Source organism: Lolium perenne, chromosome 4 (genome assembly GCF_019359855.2).
Source record: "Lolium perenne isolate Kyuss_39 chromosome 4, Kyuss_2.0, whole genome shotgun sequence".
Lineage (NCBI taxonomy): Eukaryota > Viridiplantae > Streptophyta > Magnoliopsida > Poales > Poaceae > Lolium > Lolium perenne.
In genome coordinates, this window is record NC_067247.2 from 301,422,102 (window position 1) to 301,436,265 (window position 14,164).

The window sequence follows — 14,164 nt, forward strand, 5'->3', positions numbered from 1 at the left end:
AATCAATGCACAAAGTTTACACAAGTGTTTGCTTCTAAGATAGAAAGAATAGGTAAACTGACTCAACAATAAAGTAGAAGATAGGCCCTTCGCAGAGGGAAGCATGGATTACTATTTTTGTGCTAGAGCTTTTCATTTTGAAAACATAGAAACAATTTTGTCAACGGTAGTAATAAATCATATGTGTTTTGTATAAGACATCCTATAAGTTGCAAGACTCATGCATAGAATACTAATAGTGCTCGCACCTTGTCCTAATTAGCTTGGATTAACACGGATTATCATTGCATAGCATATGTTTCAACCAAGTGTCACAAAGGGGTACCTCTATGCCGCCTGTACAGAGGTCTAAGGAGAAAGTTCGCATTGGATTTCTCGCTTTTGATTATTCTCAACTTAGACATCCATACCGGGACAACATAGACAACAGATAATGGACTCCTCTTTCAATGCTTAAGCATTCAACAACAGATAATATTCTCATAAGAGATTGGGGATTTGTGTCCAAACTGAAACTTCCACCATGATTCATGGCTTTAGTTAGCGGCCCAATGTTCTTCTCTAACAATATGCATACTCAAACCATTTGATCATGAAAATCGCCCTTACTTCAGACAAGACGAACATGCATAGCAACTCACATGATATTCAACAAAGGTGTAAAAGTTGATGGCGTCCCCAGAAACATGGTTACCGCTCAACAAGCAACTTATTAAGAAATAAGATACATAAGTACATATTCTTCACCACAATAGTTTTTAAGGCTATTTTCCCATGAGCCATCTATTGTAAAGGCAAAGAATAGAATTTTTAAAGGTAGCACTCAAGTAATTTACTTTGGAATGGCAGAGAAATACCATGTAGTAGGTAGGTATGGTGGACACAAATGGCATGGATTTGGCTCAAGGATTTGGATGCACGAGAAGAATTCCCTCTCAATACAAGGCTAGGCTAGCAAGGTTGTTTGAAGCAAACTCAAGTATAAAACGGTGCAGCAAGACTCACATAAGAACATATTGTAAACATTATAAGACTTTACATCGTCTCCTTGTTGTTCAAACACCTTAACCAGGAAATATCTAGACTTAGAGAGACCAATCATGCAAACCAAATTTTAACAAGCTCTATGTAGTTCTTCATTAATAGGTGCAAACTACATGATGCAAGAGCTTAAACATGATCTATATGAGCACAACAATTGCCAAGTATCAAATTATTCAAGATATTATACCAATTACCACATGAAGCATTTTCCGTTTCCAACCATATAACAATGGACGAAGTAGTTCAACCTTCGCAATGAACATTAAGAATAAAGCTAAGAACATATGTGTTCATACGAAACTGCGGAGCGTGTCTCTCTCCCATACAAAGAATGCTAGGATCCTTTTTTATTCAAACAAAAACGAAAATAAACAGATGCTCCAAGTAAAGCACATAAGATGTGACTGAATAAAAATATAGTTTCACTAGAGGTGACATGATAAGTTGTCGATGAAGAAGGGGATGCTCAAGGCATCCCCAAGTTTAGATGCTTGAGTCTTCATAAAATATGCAGGGATGAACCACGGGGGCATCCCCAAGCTTATACTTTTCACTCTTCTTAATCATATTGTATCATCCTCCTCTCTTGACCCTTGAAAACTTCCTCCACACCAAACTCAAAACAAACTCATTAGAGGGTTAGTGCATAATCAAAAATTCATATATTCAGAGGTGACATAATCATTCTTAACACTTCTGGACATTGCACAAAGCTACTGAAAGTTAATGGAACAAAGAAATCCATCAAACATAGCAAAACAGGCAATGCGAAATAAAAGGCAGAATCTGTCAAAACAGAACAGTCCGTAAAGACGAATTTTTCTGGGGCACTTAACTTGCTCAGATGAAAATGCTCAAATTGAATGAAAGTTGCGTACATATCTGAGGATCACGCACGTAAATTGGCAGATTTTTCTAAATTTTCTACAGCAGGGGCTGCTCCATTGCGTGACAGCAAGAAATCTGTTTCTGCGCAGTAATCCAAATCTAGTATCAACATTACTATCAAAGACTTTACTTGGCACAACAATGCAATAAAATAAAGATAAGGAGAGGTTGCTACAGTAGTAACAACTTCCAAGACTCAAATATAAAACAAAAGTGCAGAAGTAAAATAATGGGTTGTCTCCCATAAGCGCTTTTCTTTAACGCCTTTCAGCTAGGCGCAGAAAGTGTGAATCAAGTATTGTCAAGAGACAAAGCATGAACAGAGGGGTTTGGAGTTTTCTCAACTATGCATAGTATCTTGTCTATGTAAGTTTCAGAGGCCCCCTTTTCATTACTCTTAGGCTTGCTATTCTCATCAAACAAATTTTCAGGAACAATCCAACCATAATTCTTTTCTAGTGCCTCGAACATTCCTAAGAGCTTGCAAGGTATTGATGTCTTAATCTCCCCTTCACAATTAACTTCATTAGTGTACTTTAATCTATCCTTTTCCATTTTTTCAAGAGTATTAGCATAATTGGTATAAAGGCCAAGCATCTTATATTTAATAAAGACTTTTCTAGCTTCTCTTGCTACATCACCAAATTCTTTAAGAAGGGTTTCTAAGATAAAATCTTTCTTTTCTTCTTCCTCCATATCAGAGAGTGTAAGAAACATATGTTGTATTATGGGGTTGAGATTGACAAATCTAGCTTCCAACATGTGTACTAAAGAAGCGGCAGCAATTTCATAAGTAGGAGCAAGTTCTACCAAGTGTCTATCTTCAAAATCTTCAGCTATACTAACATGAGTGAAAAAATCTTCTATATTATCTCTTCCAATGATAGACCCTTGTCCTACCGGTATGTCTTTCAAAGTGAACTTAGGAGGAAACATGATGAAATAAACAAAAGGTAAATATAGTAAACGCAAGTAACTAATTTTTTGTGTTTTTAATATAGAGAACGCAAACAAGATAGTAAATAAAGTAAAGCTAGCAACTAATTTTTTGTGTTTTTGATATAAAGAGCAAACAAAGCAGTAAATAAAGTAAAGTAAAGCAAGACAAAAACAAAGTAAAGAGATTGGAAGTGGGAGACTCCCCTTGCAGCGTGTCTTGATCTCCCCGGCAACGGCGCTAGAAAAAGTGCTTGATGCGTGCAGTTAACACACGTCCGTTGAGAACCCCATGAGGAAGGTGTGATGCGTACAGTAGCAAGTTTTCCCTCAGTAAGAAACCAAGGTTATCGAACCAGTAGGAGTCAAGGAACACGTGAAGGTTGTTGGTGACGGAGTGTAGTGCGGCGCAACACCAGGGATTCCGGCGCCAACGTGGAACCTGCACAACACAATCAAAGTACTTTTCCCCAACGTAACAGTGAGGTTGTCAATCTCACCGGCTTGCTGAAAACAAAGGATTGACCGTATAGTGTGGAAGATGATGTTTGTTTGTGAAGAACAGTAAAGAACAAGTATTGCAGTAGATTGTATTTCAGATGTAAAGAATGGACCGGGGTCCACAGTTCACTAGTGGTGTCTCTCCCATAAGATAAATAGCATGTTGGGTGAACGAATTACAGTTGGGCAATTGACAAATAAAGAAGGCATAACAATGCACATACATATATCATGATGAGTACTATGAGATTTAATCAGGGCATTACGACAAAGTACATAGACCGCTATCCAGCATGCATCTATGCCTAAAAAGTCCACTTTCAGGTTATCATCCGAACCCCTTCCGGTATTAAGTTGCAAACAACAGACAATTGCATTAAGTATGGTGCGTAATGTAATCAACACAAATATCCTTAGACAAAGCATCGATGTTTTATCCCTAGTGGCAACAGCACATCCACAACCTTAGAACTTTCTGTCACTGTCCCAGATTCAATGGAGGCATGAACCCACTATCGAGCATAAATACACCCTCTTGGAGTTACAAGTATCAACTTGGCCAGAGCCTCTACTAGCAACGGAGAGCATGCAAGAACATAAACAATATATATGATAGATTGATAATCAACTTGACATAGTATTCCATATTCATCGGATCCCAACAAACACAACATGTAGCATTACAAATAGATGATCTTGATCATGATAGGCAGCTCACAAGATCTACCATGATAGCACAATGAGGAGAAGACAACCATCTAGCTACTGCTATGGACCCATAGTCCAGGGGTGAACTACTCACACATCGATCCGGAGGCGATCATGGCGATGAAGAGTCCTCCGGGAGATGATTCCCCTCTCCGGCAGGGTGCCAGAGGCGATCTCCTGAATCCCCCGAGATGGGATTGGCGGCGGCTGCGTCTCTGAAAGGTTTTCCGTATCGTGGCTCTCGGTACAGAGGGTTTCGCGACGAAGGCTTTAAGTAGGCGGAAGGGCGGAGTCGGAGGGCTGATAGGGGCCCCACACGCTAGGGAGGCGTGGCCCCACCCTTGGCCGCGCGACCCTGGTGTGGCGGCACCTCGTCGCCCCACTTTGTAATCCTTTCGGTCTTCTGGAAGCTTCGTGGAAAAATAAGACCCTGGGCATTGATTTTGTCCAATTCCGAGAATATTTCCTTTGTAGGATTTCTGAAACCAAAAACAGCAGAAAACAGCAACTGGCTCTTCGGCATCTCGTCAATAGGTTAGTGCCGGAAAATGCATAATAATGACATAAAGTGTGTATAAAACATGTGAGTATCATCATAAAAGTAGCATGGAACATAAGAAATTATAGATACGTTTGAGACGTATCAGAAATTTGCTGCGTTCAAATCACAAAATAGTTACATCGTCTATGAGTTTGCTAATGGTAAGTTAGGGGGTTCATCGACCCAATTACAAGAATTATTGTCACAAAAACTATTCCTAGCTAAGTCATGAGAAACACCTTTTGCCTCCCTCGGACAGTATCGAAATTCAACATTTCCGATAGTAGTAGCCAGCTCGGTGCAATTAGCAAAAATAGCCGATGACTCGCCCCACCAAGCCTCTTCTACGTGCAAGCTTGAATAACTTCGATTGAATCAGATTCTGCTAGAACATTATTGCATCCTAGACGATTTGCAAGAGAATACTTCTCGCATGGCAATGGCTTCAGTCGCCGTAGCTGATGCAGCATTGGGAAGAAAGAGAGAGAGGATGCCGCTACAAAACGTCCATCATAATCACGAATGACCTCCCCTACAGCACCTGCATGGGAATCATGGTGCAAAGAACCATCAACATTTACCTTAACTTGTCTTGGATTGGGTCTACTCCATCTAGCACCCAGCCTGCTTGGTTTTGCGACGGCCTTTGTAGCATTGGATGTGATAGTCAAGACTGATATCTTGCATTGGAACATAGGCGTGAGAGCTTCGTCATGTGTACTTCGTCGTCTAATCCACCACAAATACCAACATGACACCGCGATAACCTCCTTAAGACCAATCTCAAACCTTGGAAAAACATCGTCTTGCCTCCTAAAGAGAATCTCTAGGACCGCATAACTAGCTCTATCTTCCATCGATGTCTCTTCCATTAACTGAGCTAGACCGAGAGACTCCCACATTGCTAAAGGTGTAGGGCATTTGAATAACAGATGTGATACTTTGCAAACGTATCTATAATTTTTGATGTTCCATGCTTGTTTTACACAGATTTATATATGTTTTGTTTACATTTTGTGGCATTTTTATGTATTTTCTGGAACTAATCTATTGACAAGATGCCACAGTGCTTGTTTTCTGCTCTTTTTGTATTTCAGAAAAGTTGTACATGAAATATTATCGGAATTGGACGAAACGAAAGCCGAAGTTCCTATTTTACTGTAACGAAGACGGAGACGAGCCAGGAGGTGGCCACACCGTGCCTAGGCGCGGGCCACCTCCTAGCGTGCCTAGGGGTGGTGTGGGCCCCTCGGGCACCCACCGACATTGTCCTTCCGCCTATATATTCATCTGATCGGGAAAAACCTAAATACCCAAGCCTCCATCCACGAAAAGTTACGTAGCCACCACCATCGTCAACCCTAACTCGGGAGGGTTCTGAAGCTCTTCCCGGCACCCTGCCGGAGAGGGAGATCATTGATGTCTACGCACGTTTCTATTCTTGTAGACAGTGTTGGGCCTCCAAGTGCAGAGGTTTGTAGAACAGCAGCAAGTTTCTCTTAAGTGGATCACCCAAGGTTTATCGAACTCAGGGAGGTAGAGGTTAAAGATATCCCTCTGAAGCAACCCTGAAATTAGGATACAAGAAGTCTCTTGTGTCCCCAACACACCTAATACACTTGTCAGGTGTATATGTGCACTAGTTCGGCGAAGAGATAGTGAAATACAAGTAATATGGATGATTATGAGTGGTAATTGTAATCTGAAATGAAAATGGTAGCAAGCAAACATGTAACAGAACTGGTTGTAAATGGTGTTTCAAAGCTTGGAAACAAGGCATAGGGATCATACTTTCACTAGTGGACACTCTCAAAATGATATCATAATTAAATACATAGATATTATCTCTTCACTACGCTACTCTGAACCATTCTCCAGTTGGATAACAAACACAAATTCACTGTGTAGGGTTGCATAAGCACTCCTTAAAGTCCTCGTTCCCAATCTATGAACGCCCCACGCTATCACTTTGAGCATACAAAGATAGTACTAACACGACACCACAATTCATAAGTATTTCCGTAAATTAAGCTTAAGAGACACACACGGTATGCACATTGTGACCTTCACACCGTGGGACAAGGTGTCTCTAGAGATCACATAATAAAACCACCTGAGTAGCATAATAGTTGAAGAATAACATCTGTTTATTCAACTAGATTACAAAGCTCATGATCACATAAAGATCATATCATGTGAGAGAGAGATAGACCACATAGCTACCGATAAAGCCCTTAGCCTCAGGGGAGAACTACTCCCTCCTCATCATAGGAGGCAGCAACAACAATGAATACTACCGGTGGAGTCGACGGAGATGGCTCCGGGGACAAGTCCCCGTCCCGACAAGTGCCGGAACAGAGACTTCTGTCCCCCGAAACTTTTCTTCGATGGCGGCGGAGCTACATAACTTTTCGTGGACAGAGGCTGGTTTATTTAGGGTTTTCGCGTTGGGAGGCAATTTATAGGCGAAAGGGCGAGGTCGGTGGGCGCTAGGGGCGCCCCCACCATGCCTAGGCGTGGCCAGAGGTGGGCCTGCACCTAGGGGTGGTGTGGCCACCTCAGTGCCCTCCTCCATCTCTGCTTTGGACTCCGTCTTCGGGTCGGGAAAAATAGGAACTTTGGCTTTCGTTTCGTCCAATTTCGAGAATATTTCATGTACAACTTTTTTAAAATACAAAACAACAGAAAGAAGGAACTGACACAGTGGCATCTTGTCAATAGGTTAGTTCTAGAAAAACGCATAAAAGTGCCACGAAGTGTAAACAAAATATCTAGAAATTGGTGTAAAACAAGCATGGAGCATCAAAAATTATAGATACATTTTCAACGTATCGGCATCCCCAAGCTTAACTCCTGCTCGTCCTTGAGTAGGTAAGTGATAACAAAAATAATTTTTAAGGTGATATGCAGCCAACACAATCTTGATCAAGTTATTGTAAAAGTATTGTGAACTGGGATCAAAGTACTCTAAACATATGCATGATATATATAATTCTAACAATAAAACTCAGCAATTATGTTACAACATGAGAAGTAACTCAAAAAAAAGATCCTGAATAATAGTGCACTGAAAGCAACTGTTTGTTTTTTAGCATAGAGAAAACATAGCAAAGTGGTACTCAGCTTGTCCTTTATGAAGTAGCAAAACATAAATACCAGGACACCTTTAAAGTTCAGAGGGTGACTAGATACAAGTAATTTGAAAACAAGCAATAACATAATCATGAATCAATCAATAATAAATTTTGGGACTATTCACATTATACTCAGAATGACAACTATGCTCTCATAATTGGTGCATAAAGTAAGAAGATGAAGACTCAACATAAAAGTAAAAGAAAGGCCCTGCGCAGTGGGAAGCAAGATTACTCATGTCCCAGAGCTTTTTATTTTGCATGAATTAGAGGTGTTGAAAATATATTTTGAGAGGTATGTATGTCTATGTCAACGAATGTCATCAAATGATCTATCATCTTTTCATGTTTAATGGCTTCAAGAGTGGCTCTCATAGAGAGAACAATAAAGTTCCTCTTCTCCTTTGTTTAAACAAGCTAAGTTCATGATTTCTCAAGTACATAGTGTTAGGAGATTTAGATTATTGATTCAATTTATATTTAGTGGGTGGACACCCACTCCTGCTCTTTTGCAAAATTAAGGACTAAAACATTGTGCATGCTAGTCAAGGTGTGAAGCCATAATAAACATGAAAGAGATGATAAAACATTCAACACTTCCTCATGAGCTAAAACAAAACACAAAACAGGTAATACTCTTTGAAGGTTTAAAGGTAGCACATGTCACGATCTTCTCATCCACACCATGGCCGGATTCAAGAACTTCCCATCAGAGCTTGTCTACCTATGTGTGCTAAGCTTTGACGGACTCTCTTTCGATGCCAAAGGCGCCAAACCGTGTCCTCGCCACCCATCGCTGGAATATGGTGGAGATGTTAGAGCATCTCCAGCCGTCTCCCCGATGAGGCCCCCAGGACGCCTTTTTATCATCCGGATGGACGAAAGCGGCCCAGTCGCGCCCCCGGTTCCTCGTTTTCGTCCGGATTAGGCCTTTCATCCGTCCGGAGAGCCCAGGCCATCCCCGGCCCCCGGGGAGCGCTCGGGGACTCCGGACGAGAGAAAAGCGGGGACGGGCCCGCTCTATCAACGAGAGAATAGATGAACCCCACCACTTTGTCGACGCAAATCCCTCCTCCCCTCCCCTTGCTCTCTCGCCGCCGGCACCACCCCTCGCCAATCCGTCGGCGGGTTGCCCCAACTCCGCCGTTCCTCCACCCAGCAACCTATATTCCGCCGCCCGTCGTACCCTTTGCCTATTTTCCGCCGCCGGGCAGCTCCCTCGCGTCGCTCCTTGTCGACACACCCGGCAGGTGTTCGTCCAACTGCCTGGCCGGACATGGACTCCGACGAGGAGGAGGAGGAGCAGATGTTCGCCGAGCTTCTTGAAGAAGAAACGGCTGCCGCCGCCCAAGACGAGGAGCACCTGCTCATCCTCGTTTGCCTGTCCGGCTTGTACGCCGAGTCTGTCATTGGTCGCTGTGGTGGGTCGGCACCAGGACGCCGGAAGTGCTCTACGCCGACTACTTTGCCGACGATCCATTGCACGGTGAGGCTGTTTTTAGGCGTCGTTTCAGGATGAGCCGGAAGCTCTTACTGAAAATTGTGTATGCCCTTCGAGACTAAGACTCCTATTTCAGATGCAAGTTGGATTGCACCGGCATGGCAGGGTTTTTCGCCCTCCAAAAGTGCACGGTGGCTATGCGGATGCTGGCATATGGAGCTCCTGGTGATTCTGCAGATGACTATCTTCGGATGGCGGAGTCCACCGCCCTTGATTGTTTCTACCGGTTCTGCAGGGCGGTGATAGCAGTGTTCGGGGACTTCTACTTGAGATCACCGACTGTCGAAGACACTGCTAAGATCCTCGCTGTCAATGGAGCTCGAGGATTCCCAGGGATGCTTGGAAGCATTGACTGCATGCATTGGAAATGGAAGAATTGTCCGTTTGCCTGGCAGGGAATGTACAAGGGTCACAAAAAAGGCTGCACTGTGATACTTGAGGCAGTGGCTACCCATGATCTCTGGATTTGGCACTCCTTCTTTGGTATGCTGGGATCCAACAAAGACATCAACGTTTTGCAGTGCTCGCCGGTCTTCTCCAAGCTTGTTGAGGGTCATGCTCCCCCAGTTAACTTTGTGATCAATGGTCGGCACTACAACAAGGGATACTATCTTGCAGACGGTATCTATCCAAAGTGGGCAACATTTGTGAAGACTATCTCAAACCCCGGCCTTCCGAAGGAGCAGCAGTTTGCCAAGGAACAAGAAGCTTGCCGAAAGGATGTAGAGCGTGCATCTGGTGTCCTCCAGCGGAGATTTGCTGTAGTCCGGTTCCCCGCTTTGACTTGGTCGAAAGATCAGATGTGGGAGGTGATGAACTGTTGTGTGTGCTTACACAATATGATTATCAAGGATGAGCGGAAGCATCCGGTACCTCTGAGCGAACAAACTGCACCATATGACAGAGAGGGTCCTCTTGCACAGCCTAACCACCAGGTGCCGACATCGTGGGCTGCGTTCATCGCTATGCGTCAGGAGATTCGAGACTCCACAATGCATCAACAGCTGCAAGATGATCTGGTGGAGCACTTATGGACGCTTCAAGGCAACACCAACTAGTTTCCATTTGATTTGTTTGAAAACTTGTCTTGTTTTGTTAAACTGTAACGTTTATTTGTAAAAATAAGCCAAATGTCGGCAAAACTAGCTAAATTCACCGAATTATGCATGAAATTTGTCATCCAAGGATGTTTTTCTCAAAAAAATGGCGAACCCCGGGTGTTCCAGGCGGGGAGACGGCTGGAACTTCGGCGCTCCCCGGAACAAAGTTTCGTGCACTCCGGCGTTTGTTAAATCCGGATTTTCGCCCGGAGCGTCAAACAGCTGGGATGCTCTTACCGCCCATGCCCCATGGAAAACCGGTGCTTTGACGTGAAGGCGTAGCTGAAAGACCCATGCACCGTAGCAAAGGTGTACAATACTACAATGTCACAATCATCCGCCACAACATGACATCGGACTCCTTGCTCGCTAGAGAATATTTAAGTGCTCCTTCACACATCATATAATTATCAATTTCATCGACATGGTCGACGGTTGCTAGACCATCACCAAGAGAAGCAAACCAAACTTTTGCACGATTTTGAACTGTTCGATGCACCGGTTGACAACACCGGTATGTCTTCGTTTCACGACGACAAGAAAACCTTCATAGGAAGAGTGACAGAGATAAATTTTGAAGATGGCAGGCACAAAGCATCAAACAATTCCTGAGTGTGTTCTACTTTTTGTGCTTTGTTTCACAATCATTTAATAAATGTAGTTGATGTGCCATCAGCTCCCATCTAGTACATTCAACAAACACCTACCATGCAATATTATTTTAATTCACATTTGACCCGGCCTTGCCAGAGACTCATGTGTGAGCATGGATATTACATTGTTATCCAAATAGATGTGCAGCGGAAAATTGGTGCTATCATTGGCATGCCGGAATGCGACCGATTGGCATGGCCAAAGTGCGCACGCCGTGGCATCCATGTCCTCGACATGGTTGAGTTGAGTGTGGATCGATCATTAGCGACATGTCAAAATCTTATGTCCACGACGAGTTGGGCACATAATGTTTGCATGAGTTCAAAGTGTGCGTTGGCTGGGTCGATGACACCAATCCATCTTGCTTTCGGGATGGCGGGCACTCCTTCCGAGAGAGAGAGAGAGGGAGAGGGAGAGGGAGAGGGAGAGGGAGAGGGAGGGAGAGAGAGAGAGAGAGAGAGAGAGAGAGAGAGAGAGAGAGAGAGAGAGGGAGGGAGAGGGAGAGGGAGAGGGAGGGAGGGAGGGAGGGAGGGAGGGAGAGAGAGAGAGAGAGGAGAGAGAGAGGTACTGAAGATGGAGCAGCAGCAGAGAAGCATCCTCTTATTTTGTTATATTTGTTGTGCTTTATCTATAATCATTTTTAAAAATAGATTTTGTGCCCTATGTTCACATCTAGTCTATTCAACAAACACCGCGCAATATTATTTCATCTCATACTTGATCAGAACTGGTCTGAAACTTTTTTCTTGCTATGAAGATTGCACTGCTATCCAAATAGACGTGTGGTGGAGAATGTGTAAGATCATAAATGGCGTGGTGGCGAAGGAAGAACGTCTGACATGGATGTCCTGTCGTTCAACATGGTCAGAGCGAGCACGCCATGCCATGGGCCACGCTTGAGGATATAGTTAGTTCGCCGTTGTTTCGTCGCTTCGGGGGGCAAAGTGGTGGGACCGAATGTCAGGAAAACCAAGCTAAAATTTATTTGTTTCATCTCTACTAACGGGGATAAAGGAGGTCTGACATGTAAGAAAATGGTCAAACATGCCACAAGTTAGCCACACCTACCAATATCTAGCGTCAAGTGCGTCTTGTGGTGTAGAAGTAACAACTTTGCTCAAGTTAGCGGCGTTTGGCTAATTCACCTAAAATTAATTTCACAATCGAGATTACGGTGAGAGTTAGTGAAACTAACGTGTCAAGTGGGATCCAATAAATCCAACTAGTTCACTTTGCTATTTCTAGTGCAAATATGAGACCAAAATGAGCACTAAAAGTGCCAAAATGAACTAGGAGTGGGATTTAGGCGGTATTCCGTTTAATGTGAAACTACCATAATTTTTTTCCTTTATACATTATAAATGAATACTTTGATATACATTAGTGATCAAAATCATGCACTAAATACCGTACACGATCAAGCCCACTATATTGCGAGGGATCATGTATAAATATTTCCATTGTCACATTTAAATTGTTTGTTGTCAGCCGCAAGGCTAAGGAGCATCACAAAAACAGAACTCCCGTGGAAAAAAAGTCTACCACAAATACCGCGAGAAGTCAACCCGTGTAAATATGGAGACATTAGAAAAGTACACGAGGCAGTATTTCTAACGTGCGAAGGGTTGTTGACTTCTCGAGCAGCTCAACGCAAATATATTGAACACCAAAAATTGTACTGTATAGATCAGGCATGAATTTCTTCTTAACGTCGGAAGTCAACCACCACGGGGAAGTCCACGGCGAGCCCCAGCTGCTTGTTGGTGCGATCGGCCGCTGGCTCCTCCTCTAACGCCGCCGGCACGTTCAGGTCGAGCACCAGCTCGGCCGCCGCCGTTGCTGTCTTCTTCTGGCCGACGTCTTTGGGGCCGAGGCCGAGGCCGAGGCCAAGGTCGAGGCCAAGGCCGAGCCCTTCCCCTGCCGCCGCGACGGCGCGGTGGCGTCGCATGTGGCCGCCGAGCGCCTGGCCAACGGCAAACTCGAGCCCGCAGATGGAGCAGCCGTGCACCTTGGGCTTTGGCGGCTCGGCGCCCTCTGCGAGACGCGGCTTCTTATGGCTAGCCCGGTGGCCGCCCAGCGCCTGGAAGGAAGGGAACTGCCGGTTGCAGGTCTTGCACTCGAACACCCTCTCGGGCGACGGCGGCCCAGCGACGCCAGCGTGACCATGGCTGTGGTGGTGGTGGCCGGAGAAGAGGAGGAGGATTCGCGCCATGTCGCTGCCGTCCAGGTCCAGCAGGCTAACGGAGGTCGTTGCCTCGGCCTGCTGCCTAGACCTCTTGCCGTGTGCCATTGATCCAATAGCAAAGGCACAAGATCAGACGACCAAAGCTAGCAAATTGGACGAAGCAAGGAGAAGGAAGAAAGATGGAGGTCGATGAGATGATCAGCTGTTGCTGGAACTTGGAAGCAAGCGTTGGAACGGACGAGTATTTATAGCCACAAGGCCAGAGAAGTCTACTGTTCACTGTTGCATACTTGTAATAGTACTGCTGATGATGGGGCACCTCTTGCTTTGTCAAGACGTCGCCGTGACGACATGCATGGGGGCAAAAGCCAAGGGGGAAACATCGATCGATCAAGCAGAGAGCCGCCGCCGCGGTGAGTCGGAGCCGTTCAAACTGCTCGCACTAGATACCAACGCTAGACCGTTCCACCGCACGTACGAACGGCGCGTACTTCTTACGAACGAAGCGTAGACGTAGGTGAGGCGCCACTGACCGTGCTGACTGACTGCTGATGGCTTCTTCCTTCAAGTTCCAATGTGAGCTGCCCGCTTTTTATCGGATAGATACCTTGGCAAGCAACTGGGATGAGACTAGCTAGCTTTGTTGAACTAGCTGGGAAGAGTGAGGCCTCTGAGTTCCTGTGTAAACTGGTCACTGGTGATGAGCTCACGCTGGCAGGGCTTTCGGTGAGAGAGACATCTGCTTTCGATCTCGATCCGTTTCAACGTTCTTTTGTGCCCGTGTGCAGAAAAGATCCTTTACATGCTTGTTAGGTGTGACAATCGAGAGTCTAGAGCTTGCTAGTATCATTGATTTGGGCTATGCATGCCCCTTCCGAATAGTATATCTCATTTCATCAATTGGTCTACACAAACGTATCTCTAAGATTATTACCAGAGCCGGTGCCAGTCCTGTTCTCTCTTTCAAATATC

General features: G+C 44.6%; 1 protein-coding gene across 1 annotated transcript; it reads right to left on the reverse strand.

The window, feature by feature from the left end:
- Nucleotides 1-12,433: 12,433 nt before the first annotated feature.
- LOC127349007 (uncharacterized) lies at nt 12,434-13,388 on the reverse strand. Its single transcript, XM_051374840.2, has one exon. The coding sequence runs from the start codon at nt 13,295-13,297 to the stop codon at nt 12,713-12,715; it is 585 nt and encodes a 194-aa protein (XP_051230800.1). The 5' UTR covers nt 13,298-13,388; the 3' UTR covers nt 12,434-12,712.
- Between the last annotated feature and the right edge of the window lie 776 nt (nt 13,389-14,164).

What these genes read in the sequence shown, in the direction of transcription:
- LOC127349007 (XM_051374840.2), bottom strand. Translation starts at nt 13,297, where the DNA reads ATGGCACACGGCAAGAGGTCTAGGCAGCAGGCCGAGGCAACGACCTCC.